A 22301-nucleotide genomic window follows, 5' to 3' on the forward strand; every position below is an offset into this window, starting at 1 on the left:
GTATTATTTTGTAATTATTAGTTTATAGTTTTAAGTATTAAAATATTTCAGTTAATTTTATATATTTTTATTTTATTTATTTAATTAGTAAGTTTTATGTTAATAAATTTAGAATTTTTATTTTAATTTAATATTAGGCGTATAAATATTTTATAAATTATTTTAACCGTAAAACAAAAATTAGAAGGTAAAAAATTATTTTTGAGTTTTGTGATAAAATTATAACATGAATAAGTAAAATTGAGTTTTTTTTTGTTCTATCAAAAAAATTGAATAATTTTCTTCGATTCAATTTTCAAATTATAGTTAAATAAGTTAAGTTATGTGATTTTTTTTATTATATCAAAAAATTAAATAAAAAATAGAATAATTTTTTTATATTTAATTTCAACTATTTATTTTATTTTTAGTTTTAATTTATTTTTTATTCAATTTCAATAGTTGCTTTGATTTGTATGTTATCCTAAGTTTTGTTCCATATTAGCATCTAATTAACCTTACACGATAACGATAGTTTTAAAGATTGTGTTTTATAGTTTTTTTTTTAATTAATTTACTAGTCCAAAAAACTTTAGAAGTTCTCGTTGTATGTAACTATGCATAAAAATCAGGATAAATCACTCAAATAAACTAAAGCACGGTAAATATTACTTATATCATCTAAAACAAAAAATATTACGTATATATTTTGGTTCGTGTTTTTATATAGATTAAATTAGAATTTATCGAATTACAAATTTTAATAATAAATCGAATAAGACCATATTAATTTAGTAAAAAATATGGTAAAATGATTCAGACCGTTTCGATTTATACATAAATGTTTAGACTTTTAGTAAATTGAATGAGTACAATTCGATTTACTCTATGCTATTATTAATCAAGTAAATCGATTGAAACTGCTTATATTTACATGCACCTGAATTATTAATAAATTGATACAATGCAATTCTATTTATTATAGTGTAAACGTATATAAAAAGTATAATATTAAAAAGTGCATTTAATAATACCTATAATAAACCCAATAAAAAGTATATTTAATAATAAATTTAAAAAATAATAATTATAAATAATTCTTATAAAATATTAAAAAATCTCATTATAAATTATAAATAATTATTTATAATTCTATTAATCTGTTAACATCCTTGAAAAAATACAAAGAGTTAACTCTTTTTATTGATATTAGTTAATATTTTGAGTTAATAACTTATTTTTATATTATTAAAATTTATATTTTAAAATTTAAGATTTAGAATTTAGTCTTTAATATTTAAAATTAGTAAAATATTTACCAAAAATATTATATTTTGTTTGTCGGTTAGCATTAAATTCATTAACCACGATAATATTCAAATTATTTGATTGGTTTCATATAAAAATATTTTTATTTTATTTAGTATTTAATTTTGGTAAAACATCAATTAATTTTAAATTTAGTTATTAAGTGTTCTAACTTTTAAAAATATTAAAATACATACTAAGATTGTTATTAATAAAAATTTTAAATTTTTTATTTTAATAAATGCTCAACAAATTATTAAAAATTTAACTTTATAACTTTATAAAAAAACTTTTTTAATTAAAAATTTTAACTTGACCAAATTTATTTTATTTAGTATTTATTAATTATAACAATAATTAATAAATATTAAATAAGATAAATTTAAACTATTTTAATTAATTTTATTTGATTTTCAAATATTATTATTATAAAATAAAAAAAGTACATTATAAAATAATTACATAATGTATACACAAAAATTATATAAATTATATGAATGTTATTTATGAAAAATACGTTGCTAAGATTAGTTAATAATTAATTACTTATATTTTATTTACTAAAAAGACAAAATATATTTTGATTAAATTAGTTAATAAATAATTATTTATAATTTATAATAAGATATTTTAATAATTTATAGAAAATATTTATAATAATTATTTTTTAATTTATTATTAAATGTACTTTTTAATAAATTATTATGGGTATTATTAGATGTATTTTTTATTGTATTTCTTTTATACATTTGCATTATAATAAATTAAATTAACATATATTTATTTATATATCTTAATGAATACATAATAAATCAAATTGTATTATATCAATTTATTAATGGTTTACGTACATATAAATCAAAGCAGCTTCAATCTTGATTCGATTTATATAGAAACACTGAAACACTAATGAAAATAGAGTAACTACCCAAATCTGTCCCCAAAAATTTTAAAAACGAACATTTTAGTCCCCGAAAAAAATTATACATAGATTAATCCTTTAAGATTTATTCCGGCGGACAAACTAGTCCTCAGTTCAGTTTTCAGCGTGACTCATCAAGAGAGACTGCTGAGTTGAAATATTCAGCATCCAACATGGCCAATAACATACACAGATGTCTGTCACAGACAAATTGGTCCCATCGTAAAAAGCAAAGTGACATGGTTTTAGGGTTGGAGAAACGTAACGTTGCAAGGGGATAGTGAAAGTCATGTTTTCTTTTCCCCCCTTTCAACTCTCTTCATTGCAAAAAGACCCTAATCCTATTCTTTCTTATCATTTATTACTTTTTACAGAGAGCCCTCTCCACGTTGCCTCATCACGACCCACCTCATCTCCTACCTCATCTCCCAACATTACGATCGTGACGGTTGTTGTTCAATTTTATCCATTAACGTTTGTATTCCGTTACCCTTCACGAGGTGTCTCTCCTGGATGCATCAGTACCAATTCGCAAGGAAGAGGCACTGAAGTGGATGTGATCACCATTGAAGACTCACACTGAAAAAGGTGAGACTCTGTTTGATTATGTTTCTCGTAGTTAAAATTGATATATTATTTTGCAGTGTATCTTGTAGTATAGAACACAATGCTATGTGTACAAAGTGTCTTTGATTTTGCAAGTATATTCCTTGACAGTTATTAAATTTGCTGAATGAACAATTTTTTGATTTATTTCTTTTAAGAAAATTGTGGCAATAGAGCTAATATTCTATGAACAACTTTTTGGTTTGTTTCTTTGTTTCGTACAGGTAGATGGAGGAATTTACGATTTTTATTTTTCATCATGGTGGACATTTTGTGAGGGATAACAAGGGAGTTCTTGTATATATTGAGAGAAAAGTTGAAAAATTTCTTAAGATGGATATTGATCTGATATGCTTCTTTGACCTGCAAACTATCTTCAAAAGTTTGGGTTATTTTGATTACAAGGCTATGTACTGGTTTAATCCTATGGCACCTGACTTAGAAAATGGGTTGCACCTTATAAACGGAGACCTTGAGATTAATCAGCTGCGTGAGAATAAACTAAAGAACAAGGACATGGAGGAGTTTTATTTGTATTTTGATCACCCAATAATGGTTACTCCTGTTGAGGATGTCGAGATGGACTTTGATATTGATGCAGATGTTGAAGAGGAGTCCAGTGATGATGGGTATGAAACGACAGAAGATGAACCATAAAAATCACCTCCCCAAGGATTTGAAGAGGATAGCAGTGATTCAGACTGTGTGATTGTGAAGAAACAGAGTAAGAAAGTTCACAAAAAAATAGAGAGTGTGGTGGAAAAGAAGAGCTCTAAGATGGTTAGTTCGAAAAAGAAGGCTTCAACAGTTGATAATAGATGTACTAGTGGGCCAAGTTCAAGACTTGCAAAGGTCCTCCAACAGCAACAATTAGAAAACTAACTAATCCGAACAAAAGAACAACAAAAGTTGGAGCAAACTCTGGAACCCCAACCCAACCAGCAGAAGAGATCCATATCTCTCAGTCAGCACCCTAAGTGCAGGTAGTAACCACTTTCTTAGCATATTGTTGCACATCACTTGAAGGGACTAAATAGGACTTTGTAATATTCAATAGGGACTACACTGGTATTTTTAAAATTTATTAGGACTATATTGTGAATTTTTAAAATAGCTGAAGGACTATTTTGTGTATATATTTTTTTCTGTTTTAGACTGGTTGAGCATCCCCTTCCGACTCAGGCAGCAACAAATTCACCTGATTTCGTGACTAATGTTGTGAGTAAAAGGATTACTAAGCATTCACATCGTGCTGCTAGTCCAATAATTATACTAACATGACTTTGTTTAATCCTTATAGAACACTGTCCCAAATACATTGAGTCAAGTTACAGGTAACTATGGAGCATCTAATCCACCAAGTACAAGGGCCAAGCAATCTATCATTAGACCTCATCATCCTGCAATAATCCATTCTAGCACATCCCCTCCTATTCCACCATCTGGAATCACTCATGGAGTCTCAACAGAAACTGTTGTAGCTACAAGTAAGGGGACTGCATCGAGGATGTTTCAGTTTATCCCAAATCCTGGTTTCAAGCATCCGAGAAAGAAGTGATGAAGAACTGCAAACTAAGGACAAATGATTTGGCTATTTTTATGTCTTAGTTTAATCTTTTTTTGGTTATGAAGAAAACTTGAAATACTATTAATGCTCCATTAGATGAGAGATTGTTTCGGACAAAACTCTCTTTTGTTTTTGAATCATGTTTAGACTGGTGTATGCATGAATGTTGTCTTTGGTTTAAGTAGCTATTATATTTTAAAGTTGTTAGAGCAACATATTTGGTAATGTAAGTATTGTTGCTGTTTTATTGTTAATTTCTCTTCTAGTATCTTCAGAGTTTGATATATACATCAAATGTGTATATGAATTTATAAACTAAAGTCCTAGGAACAAATCTATGAAAACACCACTTATGTTATTTACTAATTGCTTTGGTATTATGTTTTTTATTTGCCAAATAACATACCATCTCACTTTAGTGATTATGCTAGTATAAGAAACTATTAAATACTCTGAGAAAGATGATTGTGACGTATTAGCAGGGGAGATTTTACCAAGAAGTAAATAAGTCTTGTTTGTGAATTAAAGAAGGAAATTGATAGAATTCTAAAAATTAGTTTTCAGCTTCTACAAAAGACATATTTATTCAAGCAATTATGTTTGAATAATATTTTAGATACTTATGATTTTGTAATGATTTTATAATAGTCATCCTAAAAAATTTTTTGTTATCCTTATAAACACTAATATGTTGTAAATATTTTGTTTCATCTAATTTTGATTCAATTCACAAAGAAAATAAAATGCAAATGTGATTCACACTTTGAACTGAATCAATGCTTATATACCAGTTACAAAGAAGCAATTGCATCTCTTGTGACCAAAACCAACAATGCACACACGATAATAACAAACACTACATTAAAACATCTCGTCTTCCACTCAATCTTTGGGACTACATTTTGATAAATTTCTAACATGTCAACTCTATTATGAAATTCCATTATTTTATGCTCCAAACCAGCAATGTTAGCTGCAAACATATGTGAAACATGACTAGCAATTTCACAACCATCCATTGCAACATCCTCCAAACAATCATAATCCAAATTGATGTCAAATAATTGATCAATCCATACAAAGAACTTGCAATACAGTAGTTTTTTTCTATTTATCACACAATGACATTATTCATTAACGTTCATAGTACAAGGTAAATTAGTAGAAACACTAAAATTGATTATCTTATATAGTGGGCATCCAAAAAAAAGTCTACTAAGATTCTCTGGAGTCATTGAAATGAAGATTATTGCATACAAATCGCACAAATATTTTGGGTGTTACTCTTTCGAAAATTCAACTTTTTTTACTTTACTGTTTTCAGCGTGTTTGAGACTACTATCACTAGATCCACCATGTCTTCCTCCTCGGTGACTCCATGAAAAAGTGCTTCCTTTGCTTGTCGCCATTACAGCTGAAATAGGGTTTACAATGGATTACACAGTTTTAGTAATGAAAAATTTCAAATTTATTTGCAACGAAAAGTTTGGGAGAGAACATAAAAACGACATCATTCTTCGTCAATGTGCAAGGACTATTGTGTTCTTTTCGCATACATAGACATTTAGTCTGAATGTGCCAACTAAGCAGTCTCTTTTGATGAGTCACGTCGAAAATTGACTAAGAACTAATTTGTCCACCAGAATAAATCTTAGAGGATTAATTTGTGTATTAATATTTTTGAAAACTAAAATATCCGTTTTTAAAATTCTTGAGAATTGATTTAGTAATTACTCGTGAAAATATAAACGTAATGTTTTTGGCTTGGATGATGCAGGTAATATTTGCAATAGTTTGGTTTATTGGAGTGATTTATCCTCTCCCCCCCCCCTCTTGCCCAGTCACCGCTCTCATTCTCTTTGCCACGCCTCCTCCCCCTCCGTTGGTGCCGCCCACTCTGCGCCTCTGCATCTTGCCAACTCCGTCCATCTGCACCGTGCAGGTAGGCCCTTTCCATTACCTGTGTTTATGCTTAGGATTTAGTACTTTAGTGTTTGTGTGTGATAATGGTCATGTTAGGGTTGACTGTGTTAAAGCGTTAAAGCAGTGACTGAATGACTCAATCCATTGGGCAAGTTGATGAAAAGGCAGAATTTCCATGAAAATCAAGTAGTGCCATATCAAAATCAGAACCTTCACTTCTGCCAATGAGTTCAAACCCCAGCACTTTGCATTTCCCACAGTTTCCTGTACGCCACAATCATTTTTCTGTTGTAATCAAGGTATACATGCCTGTGGAAAAGCTTGATATTTGTTTGATACAAAAAATAATTTTTTATTAAAAACGGGGTGGATGCAATTATCTCTACTTGCTTTCTATATAACTGAGCCTGTTTATTTGTGCTTGCCAGGGAAACAAAACACAGATTATTGTTATGAGTTATGAAGATCATTTTCAGGTAGGTGGACTTTGCTCATTTGCCTCTTCTGCGTATATGTTTTCATGGCTGCAGTCTTAACCTTTTGACCCACTTATCAGGTTATAGCAACTCAAATAGGAACCATGGGGACAATACTGCATGCTAGGTACCTATACCATTGGTTTTGTTTACATTTTGCTTGAGAAATGAAGTATATTTTAGTAAATTTGTAAGTAATTAAGCCATGCCATTGTGTTCCTTGGATAAATTCATGGTACATGTTTGGTTGTAAACTGTGAAGTTCTCGTTACTTTTTCTCCTATTTCTTTCACTACTGTCTCCTTCTGTGAGTTTATGGAAATTCACTGCACCACCCTTGAAGTTAAGGTTTGGCTGTTTGTGCATAATGTGTTGTTATAGAATTCCACTGCAGATATTGCTGTTCTATAATTAGATACAAGAAAGGTAATCTATTTTTTGGCGAAAAGTAATGACTGTGTAGGATATGATAGGTCATTCTTTCAATGAAATTTGTCTGTAACTAGTAGAGACTGAGATTTTTTATACTAACAGAGTTTGCCGAAGATGGTGTCTTTAATGTCAATTTGGTTGGGATGACCTAGATAATACTCTCTGCATAATGAATGACTTAATTATATTGAAACTTTCAAATTAAACAGCTACACACAGAAAAATTGTTGTGAGAACTACGACTTTAGAAAATTCCATTTTCTATTTTGCCTACTTGAATTAGGATTGTCTTGCACTCTTGAAAAGAGTAACGCTTTGCATTATTATCACCTGTTTTCCCAATGCCAGGAAGGAAGGTGTGTCGATTAATCCAACGTTCAATGTTTCTGTTATATTTGGCAAACGGGATGAGGTAGGCTTTCTTGTCGCTATTATTGTTCACCTTGATATTCTAAATGGTGGTTGTGCTTATATTTTTCTAACTTCATTTGCTACAGCCAATGTTGGCTGCGTGTGCCCGTCAACTGATTGAGAAGATAAGGTAACTACTCTTCCTTGTTAGGAGAAACTTGGTTGAAATTGCACAACTTCTGTTGTGTTTCCCGTTATTGTAATTTCAGCCAACAAACGTTCAACGTTCAGAATACAAAGATCCATGAAAAGAGATGCTTTTAAGACATACTTGTGCTTGTGCAACTTAGCTAAATTATATTGACATATACCCTATTCCTGATTTGTAGTCTCTCTGGCTCCTCTAAGCCACTGGTGCTCTCGCTTGGTCTTAAAGACCATTCTAAGGTACATATACTGGTATATGCTTTTCTCTACTAAAGGTCCATTGAAAAAGAAAAGAAAGAAATAATGAGCAATGCTAATTTCCATGTCATGCAGGAAACACTGAAAGGCATAATTTCAGCTGTGATCGACAATGGCCTGTGGTGACAAATTGCTCATGAAATGCCAAATTTATGAATTTGTTTTTGTTTTTTGTTGCTATTTTTTTTTTTTTGTAATTTAGCTACAAAATGTGTTGAATATGGGTAAGCTGGATTGAAGTATATGATCATTTGATATGTTTTGCAAATTTGGACTAATTATACATGAGATGAGTGAAAGTAGTTACTGGATTTCATAGTGATGGTCTCATCATAAACTTTTCGTTTTTTAAGTGGTATTGGATGAAAATAAGCAAAGAAAATTGAGATTTTATGCGAAATAAAAAAAAGCAAATTAAATAGGTAAAACATGAAATTGTAACAAGTTTAAATAATAAAATTAATTGACTTATTTAAAATCATAATATCAGAAGATTTTTAGAATTAAATCAAACTTTTAACCATTATGAATAAAATATATTCTTTTCCATTTTTAATCCAACTAATGAAATTTATTAAAATTGAATAAATAAAAAATATATTTAATAATATGCATAATGAATACAATAAAAAGTACAATCAATAATAAATTAAAAAAATAGTAATTTAATTTTTAATAAGATTTTTTAATAATTTATAGAAAATATTTGTAATTATTTTTTTTTAATTTATTATTGAATGTATTTTCTAACAAATCATTATGGGTATTATTAAATATACTCCTTATTGTACTTTTTATATACGTTTGTACTGTAATAAATTGAATTAATATACATCCATTTATATATTTTAGTGAATACATAATAAATTATGTGGATTTATTAATGGTTCACTGGGCATGTAAATCGAAGCAGTCTCACTTGATTTACTTGGTTAATAATAGCATAGAGTAAATTCAATTGTAAGTTCAATTTATCAGAGGTCTAAACATTTATGCGTAAATCGAAACAACTTGAATCGTTTTATTATATTCTCGCTAAATTCTTACCAAAAAAATTCTTACTAAATTGATATGGCCTCATTTAATTTATATGGAAATACTAAGGGCGACGTACATGTAACGTTTTTAACTTTGGATGATATAGATAATATTTTACAATATTTTGATTTATTAGAGTGATTTACCCTAAAAGTTAGCCTAGTTAAATTGAAATAATTTACTTTTACATCTTAAATTCAAAGTGGGGAATCAAAATCCAAATTCATTTGGATTTTGAAGATTAATGGAGTTAACACAACAACAAATAAAAAAAAAAGGCCGGCAGGAGTCTTTCATTTTCAAACTTATTTAAAAAGAAAATAGATTAAGAAAAAGAGTAGTGATTGAGACACTTAACTATCCTTTACAATTATTATTATTATTATTATTCTTATTATTATTATTATTATTATTATTATTATTATTATTATTATGCAGGTAAGCACAAAAAAAAAACTGTTGGTATCCAAAACCGGAGGAAGATCAAAATTGAAAATCTCTAAGGTGGTTAATATAGTACATATAGCAAAAAGAAAACTTATTATTATATTGAACACATTAAAATCATTCAGTATTTTTTCTTTCTTAAAAAATTTCCTTAATCTACCAAAAAATATACAAAATCCTTAAAGAAAAGACGAAGTCTACACTCCTTTGAAAATTTGTACATAATGTTTCATAATATTCAATTCCGCCCCAAACAAACCCAGCATCAATTTTTTAAGTTGTAATAATGTTTTATAATAATAATATTGTAATCAAGTACAACATTCTGGCCTGGTAGCGTTATTTTCCTTTCTCTTTCAATGACCCAATATATTGTTATTGTGAAGACTTTTCAGCATCCTCAAAGCTGTGGCATCGTCCATTGAGACAGTTTATTAAGGTTTTTGGTTTTTCTCGTTTCTCCATTGTGGATCACCAACTTTTTTACATTCTTCTCACATTGGTCTGTTTCACAACTTTGACTTTGTATTTACCTGTCGAAATAAATGAATACATTAATTTGTCGAAGGTGTAAAACTCTCATACTCTTTATATATATATTTATTTAATTAATTTCCACTTTTACCTTTTCATTTTACGTTGCTGGAAATAGTCATAGGAGGTTTCTTGTTTTGTACATAAATAATAGTCAAATTGAAATTGTATGCGTTGCTAGAAAGTTTATGATAGAGTGGTTAATGTCTAGCAACATAAACTTTCTAGCATAAATAATAGTCAAAATACCTTTTCATTTTACCCCGGGGTATTTTGGTCAATGTCTCATAGTTACACCTATACACTTTCAAAGTTGCAACGAAGACATGTGCAAGTTAATGAAGTTATTACAATATATAACTAAAAGTAATTGGTAAAAATAGTTTTCAAAAGATTATTTATGTTTTAAATTAGTCATCGAAATTTTTTTTAATTAAATTCGAATTTTAAATATTTTAAATTAGTTATTTTAGTATTTTTGTTACTTTTATTACTAAAGATGTTAAAATTTATTGATAAAACACACTAAATGATATAACAACATACATTTAGTAGTCCTAATATCGGCTAATACGATAAATTTATGATAACTTGAGGGATTTCAATGTCTCAAACTCTCTCCTCAATTAGATTTTAATTTGTAATCTAATTTTATAAATTTATTATGCTAATAAACAATTAAGATTCTTATGTATGTTGTAGTATCACTTAACGGACTGTATTAATAAATTTTAATGTCGTCAACAAAAAAAATAATAGAAGGATTAATACGAATAATTTAAAATTTTTAAAAAATAAATTTAAATAAAATTTTTTTTAAAATTAATTTAAAAATAAATATTTTTTTGGGACAAATTTGATTATTTACTCGTATATTTAAAGTTGAACTTTATAATATAACGATACTGTAAGAAAAAAGAAAGAAAAGAAAAAGCAAATAACAATATCGTCACATGCATGCATCTCTTGATGAGATTATACTTGTGTTCTATATACATCAGCAAAGACAATAGTATCTTAATTAAGGTCATGCATGTAATATTATATATAATATTTTTTAATTTCTTATATGTTTATATATAGAAGAGGTAATTTATACTGTATATATAATGGAAATATATATGTCGATATTATATATAATAAGATATGAAAGAGAGTTGGTGTTGCATATTTTTTTTGTTAAATATTCATGTATAATCTATGCAAAATTATTTGATTTATGTAAAAAATTGAACACATGACCTTGTGATTTTAATATAATATATTTAATATTTTAGCTAATTTTTAAATTTTATTATTATTACTCATATTTAATTTATAAAAAAGTGAATTAATATAATTATATACATAATATCACCATTTATGGAAGGAAACAGTACCAAATATCATATATTTGACTCTCTATGAATGTAAATCATTTTAATTTTGGTTGATTTAAGATTTTCACACATTAATATTGGTCTTTATTTTTTCACCGATAAGTACTTAAAAAATGCATTAATTTAAACTTCATTATAAATTCCCTATATAATTTTTTTTCTCTTATAAATTATTTTTGACTAACATTGAATTATAAGTAGCTAGGGGCAAAAGGTTTAATACCAGAAAAAGGCCAAAAAATATAATTTATAGGAATAAAATTAAAATGAAATAAATTATATTTATAGGAATTTAAAAATATAGTTAAATATATAAGATTTAGCTATTTTGTATCCTTAGGATACAGTGATACACTTCAAGAAAATAATAATAGAAATTGTTTAAAATTTTAATATCTTTAATATATAAAAAATGTGAAAATTTTTATTTTTAAATTTTTTTTAACAAAATATTTTTTATGATATTTTAAAAATATACTCTTAGATAATATGTTACGAATTAAGATCCAAATATATAATCTATCTAGCCAATAATTATGATAAGCCAACTGACTAGTGACTACTTAACATTTTGACTTTAAACGTTTCTGGTGAAGTATGCATGGCCCTTCGATTTATTAAAGAAACACAAAGGTTGTTATTACTATTCCAAGCAATAATATATTAATATGTATATTTAATCTTTAATTCGGAGAAAATTTAAACCAATATACACAATAATACTTAATAATATGCACGGTTGTTAGTTAGGTTATATATAATTTGATCTCAAAAGGTGACCTAGAGTGCTAAGTGACAAACCGAAACCAAGCTTGGATTAAAAGGGTTTGATTAAGGTGAAAATTCAGATGAAGTCAATTTCACATAAAATTAATAATTGAGAATTAATTAGATGAAAATTTAGTTAAATTAATTTAACGATTTTTAACTATCAATTTTACATGAAGTTTGATTCCATAATAAACGATAAATTAAAACCCAAGAAAAACTTTTTAAAATCAAAAGCTAAAAGAGAAATCATAGAAATAGGCGGAAATAGAAAGAAAACCATATACAATCCTACTATGTTACCAATAACATTTCTGTGGATATATTTAATAAAAATATTTTTTTATGGCTGTGTTTAATAAAAATGTCTTTATAAATATATTTTCTAAATGTATCTCTTTATATATATATTTAAAATATAATAATTAATTATTTTTAGTAATAAGTTGGCAGATAATATATTGGTACTATATTTTTTCAATCATATATGAATATGAATTAATTAAGGGAGCAATTAATAACCACAATTACATTTTTTCAACTACTTCACCATATATGTTAATTTGGCCAGCATTGCCCTAAATATTAAAAAGTCAATTTGGTGAGCCACTTTACTCAACAATCAACGTTGGCCCCCATCAAGATTCAGGAACACAAAAGTCACAGCTCACAACTAATTTCTTAACCCTCTCAAAAAAAGATTCTTTAATGGAGTTGGTTCCCATTTCCCCTCTTATTTTATACCTTCACAAATCACAATGCATAGTTTAAGGGGGGTTGTTAGTTTATAATAGCTGCACACAACAAACTTAGTCCCAATTGGGAACACTGTACAAAAAGTTAATGGCATAAAAGAATTTAATGTGTATGTATTACAAGTGGAAAACAATTTTGTAAACCAACAATGTAATGAGCACAAAAGTATCTGTTATCAAATTAATTGTTATATATTTATGTATAAATATGTATGTTATTTTATATAATTTTAATGTGTATTTTATATTTTAATATATATTTTATATAAATATTAAGTATATATTAAAATATAAAATATACATTAAAGTGACAAAAATTGAAATGTTTAAGATATTCCTTGGAATCATGATTATGATAAATATGTATGAAAGTGGGAATTTCATAATATGTGACATAATGTGAAGTTTGACTAAGTAAAGCACAAGTCACTTTCCACCTAGCTGCATTTGCATGTCAAATTATGACTCAAACCAACACCAACTCTCTGTTCATATTAAAATTACCAAATCAACCCTGAAACAGAAACTGCATGGATAATATAATGAATGAATGAATGAATGACTCAAACTCTTGAAATTAGATATATCATGTTGGCACCATGAATTGCATGGAAACAATAGAAAACTAACCGCTTCAAAATCTTTTGAAACTGTCAGCAAACAAAACCAATAACATAAGACAAAGATCTTGCAGTTACCAAATGAAAATCATTAGATTTGTTTTTAGTCACAAACAAAACTTCATTATTTCCTCTTCTATGCTCTCTTCATGGCTTTGAATTTCATGCTTCTTCAACCAAGGATTCTTCTTCTACTGACCCTTCTTGTGTTTTCTGTTTGTTTTTTATTACCAAAATGCCATTCTCAAACCACTTCACCTCAAAACATTGAAACTTTCTATCCTAATGAAACTTCAGCTCCACCACCGGCGGCCACGCAGAGGCCTGAGGCTCCGAAAGAGCCTCAAACCTCGCTGCAGCCGCCGGTGGCTGCACCTAGAAGAAGTAGTAATTCATCATCAAGTGGTAAGGTGGCTAAAGCTGTAGCTGCAACTGCTGCAACCACCATAGTTGTTTGTGGTTTTCTCTTCTTTTTAGTCCACATGTGCTTAAAGGCAAGAAAGAGAGAGGAGGTAACAACCAATAACAATGCTCCGGCGGTGGCGCCTCAAGGGAACGCGTTCGAGAAAATCGAAGGGAATGTGAAGGGACTAATCGTTGATGAGGATGGTTTGGATGTGATTTATTGGAGAAAGCTTGAAGGGAAAAGATCCAAGAAGGATCTTCATAAGGAGATTCTCAGAAACAAAGAAGAAGAAGAAGAAAATAATGTCAAGAAATCTAAATCCATTCAAGAAACCCCTCTTCTCAGAGGAAAATCTTCAACCTCACACATGAACATAGTTCCAGAAGTGGATGAGCCATATCAGATGACAAGAATTCCCTCTCAAAATCAATCATTCATCCCTCCTCCTCCTCCTCCTCCAATTCCAGCAAGAAAATCACCATCAAAGAAAACACCACCTACTCCTACTGAAATGGTAGTTACCTCCACCAGCAAGAGGATGAACTCTTTGGGAAAAGGTGCAGTGGAATCAGGCACTGAGAATGTGAAGCTGAAGCCTTTGCATTGGGATAAGGTGAATACTAATGCTGATCACTCCATGGTTTGGGACAATGTTGATCGCGGTTCATTCAGGTAATAATCCAGATTCCAGATACATTTTCTTGATTCCTCTGGTTTAGACTTTTGTACTCATCATTCCATGTAATGCTTCAGGGTTGATCAAGATCTTATGGTGGCTCTCTTCGGCTATGTTGCAGCAAACCGGAGATCTCCTAAGGGAAAGAATCCGAGCAACGATAAGGCAGCAGGGTCGACGAGAATTTTCCTTCTAGACTCAAGAAAATCACAGAACATTGCTATTGTTGTGAAATCTCTGGCAATCTCGCGAGACGAAATCATTGATGCAATGATTGATGGTAGAGGGCTTAATGCAGATAGCCTTGAGAAGCTTGTTAGAATTGCTCCAACACAGGAGGAGCAATCTCTTATCATAGAATACAAAGGAGACCCTGCAATTCTTGCTTCAGCTGAATCATTCCTCTTTCACATCCTTAAATCCGTTCCTTCGGCCTTTAAGCGCTTGAATGCCATGCTGTTCAGGTTGAACTACAGTTCTGAGATTCTAGAAATCAAGGAGTCTCTGCAGGTTCTTGAACTGGGGTGTAAAGAGCTTAGGAGCCAGAGAATCTTTGTGAAGCTTCTAGAAGCAGTGCTTAAGGCCGGAAATCGCATGAATGCAGGGACAGCCAGAGGTAATGCTCAAGCTTTCGATTTGGCTTCTCTGAGGAAACTCTCTGATGTCAAAAGCACAGATGGAAAAACCACATTGCTTCATTTTGTGGTGGAAGAAGTAGTCCGGTCCGAAGGCAAACGCATTGCTCTTAACAGCCGCGAAATCAATGAGAAGAATGCAGGTTCAGATGAACAAAGAGAAAGGGAATACATAACATTAGGATTACCAATTGTAGGAGGGATTAGTTCTGAGTTTTCTAATGTCAAGAAAGCAGCAGTTATAGACTACAACACATTAGTTGCTTCAATCTCTGCTGTCTCCACGCGAATCATCGAAATTCAAGAACTAGTTTCCCAATGTGGGAATGGGGAAGGAGGCTATTTTGCCAAAGAGATGGATAATTTTGTTCAGAACTCTAAGGAGGAATTGAAATTTGTGAGGGAGGAGCAAGCAAAGGTAATGCAGGCTATCAAGAGAACAAGAGAATACTATCAAGGAGGAGCTTCAAGAGAGAGTGCAGAACAAAGTCTTCAATTGTTTGTGATTGTGAAGGATTTCATGGGGATGGTAGATCAAGCTTGCATCGAGATTGCGCGAAATATGCAGAAGAGGAAGACACACAAGGCAGCTTCTTATGGCTAGTTCATGATCCTACCAAATTGGTCTAACTGATTCAAAATATGCTGCTGAGTGCTGAGGAGGCTAAAAACAGTTTTGAATGATTGGAGTTTTGTTGTTTCATTCAAAATTCTTTAATGGCAGCACACAAATTATGATGGCATCATAAGAGAGATTTGGGTAAAATGCTTGCTATTCCATGCTACATTGAAACCATGTTTATGGGGTTGGTACCATTTTTTTCCAGTGTTAAATGTCAATTATGAAGAGTTAGTTATTATTGCCATTGAGCAATTTAATTTCTTGGTGTATATATCATTAACTACTCATTATTGGATTCTTTTGTAAAATATTATAAGGAATGGTTTTTTTATAATGTCTCTTAATTAATAATAAGATGAACAACTGACTTGACACAACTCAGAAGAAGAGAATGAGTCTATTGCAGAAACCTTAGAACTTAAAATATATATAGTTGACGTAAAGAGCCACAGGAAATTATGTCATCCAATAATTATTTTAGTTATTTAATCTTGTTAGGCAAGAGAAGAATGAATCAAGATTATTAGAACATTTGACATAACTATACTCCCTAACCCAAAAAACTAATTGCGTGAGAGATCAATATTCATAAAATGAAACTCCCAACAGATAATGATTTCTAACCAAGTTTTATTTATTTATTTAATTTTTTTAGTTGGCAATAGGTGGCATTCACTTCCCTGTGACAACAAAACATGCACTTAAGTACATGCAAGTTGCAAAGATTATTACACAACTACATGACAAAATTACAAATCCAAGCAGCAGAGATTTTCTTTAACCATAAATTAAGAATTTACCTAATACTTAGGTGGTTTTTTACAGTAGGTTTGACCCTACAACCAATCACACTCTTAACAGGGAAAATATCTTGTATTTGATTAATAGGGGTTCATATCAACTTTGCTTATGGTTTAATAGAATGGATGGAGAAGAATTATGCAACTAATCATAAGAAATATTATATTTTCTTAAATTACAGACACTATATCATACAATATTATTTTATCATATACTGCCTAAGAAGGGTGTAAAACAAACTTTATTATCCATAATTTGATGCTTCACTCCTTCATCCTACTAAACATTGTTCTGTTCATAAGCTCCTACAATTGCATACTAAACTAGATAATAACTCCTCCAATTTTTGCACACTAAACTAAAATCTTACAGATTAAGTTGCAATAAACATTTCTTCTGAATATGGATCTAATTAACCTCCCCTTCTGATGTATTTAATTTCTTCTTTTTCTCCTTTTTCTTTCTGACCCTTTTAAGGTGCTACCGCACTTTCTCAATCTTTACATTCCCCTGCATAAAAGTAGACAAGATAAATTTAACAGTTATGCACAGAAATTTTAAGGAGGAGTTGAATTGATGTAATAGTGCATAAATTAATGAGAATATAGCTCCTATGTCAAAGCTTTTCATCCTTTCCTATGTTTTATTTTTTCCATAATTTTTGCTTGTGGGTATTTTGGTCCATTTGTGCATAATGGTATAGCACTGTATTGATGTTTTTGGAGATCTCTGATTATTTTTAGCACAATTAGATTTAGAAAAACCACTCAAAAAATTCCACATATAAGAATAAAAAATATTAGGGTAAAATTATACTAACATCCCATGGAGTGTAATATGGGCTAAACTTGAGGGTGTTTAGCATAAGTTACCCTATATATGCATCAAAGTTTATGTAAAGGAACATAATAAAGTAATGAAAACCACCTTAGAATGGAACACAATATTAAGTTTCAAAGATTATGTATAAGAAAATTAAACTAAAGCTTAATTCAATGCTCCTTAGATTTTGCATTTGCAATTAGTGGTGAATAATGGATCAACCAGCACATAATTCACACAAATAATGTAATCCTCAAAATGATGCATGAATATGGACTACATGAAATTTCATCATAATATCTTGGGCTTAATTGTTTAGGCAAAATAAGACAGTGAGGTCCCACCGGTGCTCCCTAACTAGCCATTAGCCAACGAACGATCACCAGATGACAGTTAACAAGTTGTGTGGTACATAAGTTTTGACTAACCTCAATTAAAAATCAAGTTTAATCATTAAGAACAAAGGCAAAATTGGTAGATAAATGACAAGAAACTTGTTTCTTTCATATGTAAGAAAGTTGGCCATAATTAATTTTCACCCTGCTTGTTGATGTGGCGACTGGCAAGGATAGAAATGTAAAAGTGCGTACCTTTTCTTGATAACTTTTTGAAACCTTTTGACCCCGGTGAAAAGCTGGCTGGGGTGTGGCTTTGAAATTATGTTTTACCTTTTCCTCCTGTGTTTATAAAGGAAGACAGCTTTTAAGACATGCAATATAAGCTAAACATATAAATAGATGACAATAGCAAGAACGAGCTCTTAACTTAGGATCATATCTATTATCTATTATATATAATAAAGTAAAATCTAGCTACTGGATTCAATTTATATACACACATTTAACAATTAAACACATAAATAATTATCTCTAATGCAATATAAATATTTGCAGAAGAATTTAATGATGATGGCATGTGCAGGGAAGTAGTAAAGACCGAGAGTACCTTCGATTTCAATTGAAGACGAGTTCGTTCTACCTCTTTTGCATTTGGTTTTTCCTCTATTTTTCTCGGAGACTAATTAAGAACAAAAGACGAAGGAGCATTTCGGTCAGTACGAATGATGCGTAGTTTCAAATCTAACCAGATTTCTGTATTCTGGAAACATGCATCAAGAGTCAGTCCATACCTCTTTTCCCTTCTCAGCTTTGATGTCGCTCTTTAGGCCCAAGGAAGTTCGGACAGCATTTCCACTTCTTTTATCCATATTTTGAACCTTTGTGTCCCTATTTAACAATAAACTCAAGCAGGTCAGCAGATAGGAAACCAAACTAATATTTTCCATGAAAATAATTCATGGTATATTGGTATATATTTCACTAAGAAAGAAATGAACAAGGGACAGTAGTGGACAATCTTGCTGAATGTGCACTGATGATGTCAATCAAGTTCCTTATATATAGAAAAACATTCCCTCCCTCACCTACTTTCAATGATTCCCCGGCTATTGCTTTGATTTTCCTTATTCTCACATTCCATTTCCAAAAGGGGAACTTGTAAACATGGCAAGCTTATATCTTTGTTTTTGTGTAACAAAAAAGAAACTCCATAGGCAATTAGATGCAGTTAAGGTGATGGGGTGAAATAAAAGTTGATAATCATTAGCAGGAAGTTCCAACTTAACGCAAAACAAAGACGGTTTTTACAGCACTATCATATGGCTCCATTCCAACTTTCTTAAGTTACCTTTATTCACTAAAACAAACAAAAAGGATGAATTACTTTACATGAATAATTGCTTAAGTTACCTCTATTCACTAAATGAACTCCTCCTTTAGTGGTTATAAATGTAGTTCCCTAATCCGGTACTTATGGCTATTCTACTCTTATCATTTTAACAAGTAAAAGATGCTCATGAACTAGTAACATAATAAACATAGCCAAACACTAAGAATGCCGATTCAAAAACTTACTTTCCATTTTCTTTCCGCAAAGCTAGGGATGTTGGAGCCTTTTGCTCTGTCCCCATAGAAGAAATCTGCCCGAGAAATAATAGGAAAACATTTTCAGTTCACTACATGAAAACATGATAACTTATAAACAATATACAGTTATCCTTAATAATGTCTTTTCTAAAATACCTGTTTTTTCACCAAAAATTTGTCCTCGCCAAAAGATTTTGACTGGCTGAAACTATTCTGGAAAGTCTTAAATGCCCGTTTGACTATGTCCTTGTCTCCCATTTTCTCCATTATCAAAGATTTCCTCATTGTGCTATTAGGAACTGGAGCTGGAGTTGGATCAGGTTTGCTTGGACCCAAACTGAGGGACATGTGCAAAGATTTGTTAGGAACTTTTTTTGGTTCCCCAGGGGAAGTAGCTTTTTTCCCAGAGAAAGATGGTGAGTTTCCCCTTTTAGCTGAAGTAGCGGATGCTGGTGTTTTTGTAGGAGTTGAAGCACGCTTTGGAGTTGAACTTCTTGGTGTTGAAATTTGCGATGGAGTCGATGAAGGCCTTGAACTTCTTGGTGTTGAAATTTGGGATGGAGTTGATGTGGGTCTTGAACCTCTTGGTGTGGAGATTTGGGATGCTTTAGATGAAACCGGTGCCGATTTCTGCTTCAACTTTGCAGCACTGCTTTCCTTGTTCACAGGATTAACCAGTCCAAACTAGATGTCCAAAAACAGGAAAGCTGGGTAACCAAATAAGCAAAAATAATAAAGAATTTGATGGATACATGAATTAAAACATACCTTTTCAGATACTTTAGGATAATCTAATTTCACATCTTTTGCTTCAACTTCTGAAGCCTCTTCGGTCTCATAGTCCACATTATGTGAAATTTCCTTCACATTTTCGGCTTCGATGCTAGAATTTCCTTCTTGCTCCACACTGACCACTTCTTCAGGCTTATCTTTCTGGAAACTATCTGATTTGCCTTCCATTTCTTGGTTCTCTCCTTCAATTGATGGACTCTGATGATCTCTTGAAATCACAACATCATCCTCCAAATGATCAAGTTCGGTCCTAATTCCTCCACAAACTAAACTAGATTCTTGCTTGACCTCATCAATGGAACCTTGGGTATTGTTGGACACATCAAAACCAGCATCATCCCCACAAGTATCACAACTTAGATCTTCGCCATTCCGATGTGGCGATCCGAAAGGATCCTTCTCCAATTGCCTCCCTTGGGCCAACAATTCGGCTTTCCGGGCCGCAATGTTCTTGTAATGAGCTTCAAAGTAAGCCTTCTTCTGGGCAACCGATCCGGGAGTTGCGCACTTCTCAACTTCTTCCAAGTACTTGTTTGGTGAGAATGCAGACCATCTCTCCCAAGACAAGGAATCATTATCAAATCTACCAAAAGAAACAGAAACTTGCAAAGCATGATTCGCCGCCGCCGACGCTGTCTCTCCCATCTACTTACAAAAAGAGAGAAAACCAGAACAAATCAAGAAAAGACTGAGCAATAATTACAAGCAGCCAAAAGTCCAACACAAGGACAACTCACTATAACACCAAATCGAAGGAACAGCAAGGGTTTTAGCAAATCAATCAATACCAATAATTGAAAAAGAAAGAATCCATCTTTAATTAATCTTGATTTAAAAGGACAAAAGGGGTTTACAGCTTACCTCAATCTTCAACTATGGCTGCATCTACAACAAATTATCACTAGTGCATGTTCCTGCAATGGGGGGAAAACAAATCATTTGGGGATCTCAATGGAAAGAACATGATAGAATGAAAAATTAACAAGAATAAAATAAAGATATGCTCACAATGGGACAAAAAAGAAGACTAGAAAAACAAAGATGAAGCAAATGATGAGTAAAGGAACATGTGCATATGAGAGAGAGAGAGTGAGAGTGAAGAGAGGCACTGATTCTCATTCTCACCCTTTCAACTTCCAGTTTTTTTCTTTTTTATTCTGCTTCCTCACCTTCCACTTAACAGCATCATTTGTCTTATTGTTGTTGTACTTTGAGGAAGCTCCTAAAATCATAAAAAGCCAATGTTATTATTATTATTATTATTATTGTTCCTGAAAAGTTCAGGAGTTCTAGATCAACCCCCACCTGTATTATCACACTTCCAAAGAACAATTAACTTTCCTTAATGAAAATTAACTACATGCAGCAGTTAGAGATAGACATAGACATAGACTTCTAAATATAATAATAGAAGATCATAAAAGCCAAAGGAGTTACATAATTGAGATTCAAAAGAACACAAAAAGAAACAAACTTTATGGGGGAAAAAAAAGTTTAATGGGGTAAATGAGATTAGCTGGCACAAATTAAAACAAACAAGGGAAGGGGTTCACAGCTAATGTCATCAATCATTTCCTCTCTCCTTTAATTTATTATTTTACTTTACCTAATAGCTATAGAGAGTAGAGTAGAGTGTACTAGTTTAGGGTGGTAAGTTCCAAAGCATGTGTCCCAAGTGAAGAGGGTCCTCAAGACGGTGGTGGTGGTGGGTGTTCATGAGATTGGATCAAAACCATAAGGAGGCCCACATGAACAAAAGTTGAACAGTGACAAAGGGTGTGTGTGTGTGTGTGTGAAAGAGACATGTGATGGGTCTATATGCATTAATTAATTAACAACCTCTCAAGATAAAGAAGATATTCTTCTATTGCCATCAATTTTTTATTTTTTATTTCAGCCTCAAGTTTTTATGTGAGGATAACCTATAGTTATCTACCAAATTTAAAAAAAAATAATTATTTAAATATTAAATCATTTTAGATATTTTTATCAAATATTTTTATGTGAACAGTGTGTTAAATTTTATTCTATTATTGTTTTTATGAATATAAG

At 30.9% G+C, this 22301-nt stretch overlaps 3 protein-coding genes across 10 annotated transcripts; 2 read left to right on the plus strand and 1 right to left on the minus strand.

Moving 5' to 3' along the window:
- The first annotated feature begins 6152 nt into the window (after positions 1–6152).
- LOC112791848 (uncharacterized) lies at positions 6153–8297 on the plus strand. 3 transcript variants are annotated; one of them, XM_025834847.3, is made up of 8 exons: positions 6153–6324; positions 6430–6604; positions 6734–6781; positions 6862–6908; positions 7562–7625; positions 7711–7754; positions 7954–8011; positions 8105–8297. In XM_025834847.3, exons 2-8 carry the CDS (start codon positions 6530–6532, stop codon positions 8153–8155), a joined length of 387 nt encoding a protein of 128 aa, XP_025690632.1. In that variant the 5' UTR covers positions 6153–6324; positions 6430–6529; the 3' UTR covers positions 8156–8297. The 3 variants fall into 3 exon arrangements, with proteins under 3 accessions (XP_025690632.1, XP_025690633.1, XP_025690634.1); XM_025834848.3 differs by having other exon boundaries at positions 6158–6324; positions 6402–6604; XM_025834849.3 differs by having other exon boundaries at positions 6158–6324; positions 6419–6604.
- Positions 8298–13471: 5174 nt separating this feature from the next.
- LOC112791849 (formin-like protein 4) lies at positions 13472–16260 on the plus strand. The gene is made up of 2 exons (XM_025834850.3): positions 13472–14648; positions 14730–16260. The coding sequence occupies exons 1-2, from the start codon at positions 13720–13722 to the stop codon at positions 15889–15891; spliced, it is 2091 nt and encodes a 696-aa protein (XP_025690635.1). The 5' UTR covers positions 13472–13719; the 3' UTR covers positions 15892–16260.
- Positions 16261–16836: 576 nt separating this feature from the next.
- On the minus strand, positions 16837–22071 carry LOC112791850 (uncharacterized). Of its 6 annotated transcripts, none has more exons than XM_025834852.3 (10): positions 21856–22071; positions 21375–21471; positions 21111–21163; positions 20226–20894; positions 19614–20141; positions 19446–19510; positions 18662–18758; positions 18478–18549; positions 18123–18209; positions 16837–17220 (listed from the first exon to the last, which is right to left on the minus strand). In XM_025834852.3, exons 4-10 carry the CDS (start codon positions 20892–20894, stop codon positions 17191–17193), a joined length of 1548 nt encoding a protein of 515 aa, XP_025690637.1. In that variant the 5' UTR covers positions 21111–21163; positions 21375–21471; positions 21856–22071; the 3' UTR covers positions 16837–17190. The 6 variants fall into 6 exon arrangements, with proteins under 6 accessions (XP_025690637.1, XP_072069319.1, XP_025690638.1 ...); XM_072213218.1 differs by having other exon boundaries at positions 20226–20897; positions 21856–21994; XM_025834853.3 differs by having other exon boundaries at positions 21258–21471; positions 21856–21994.
- Positions 22072–22301: the final 230 nt, after the last annotated feature.

This window comes from Arachis hypogaea, chromosome 13 (assembly GCF_003086295.3).
Source record: "Arachis hypogaea cultivar Tifrunner chromosome 13, arahy.Tifrunner.gnm2.J5K5, whole genome shotgun sequence".
Taxonomy (NCBI): Eukaryota; Viridiplantae; Streptophyta; class Magnoliopsida; order Fabales; family Fabaceae; genus Arachis; species Arachis hypogaea.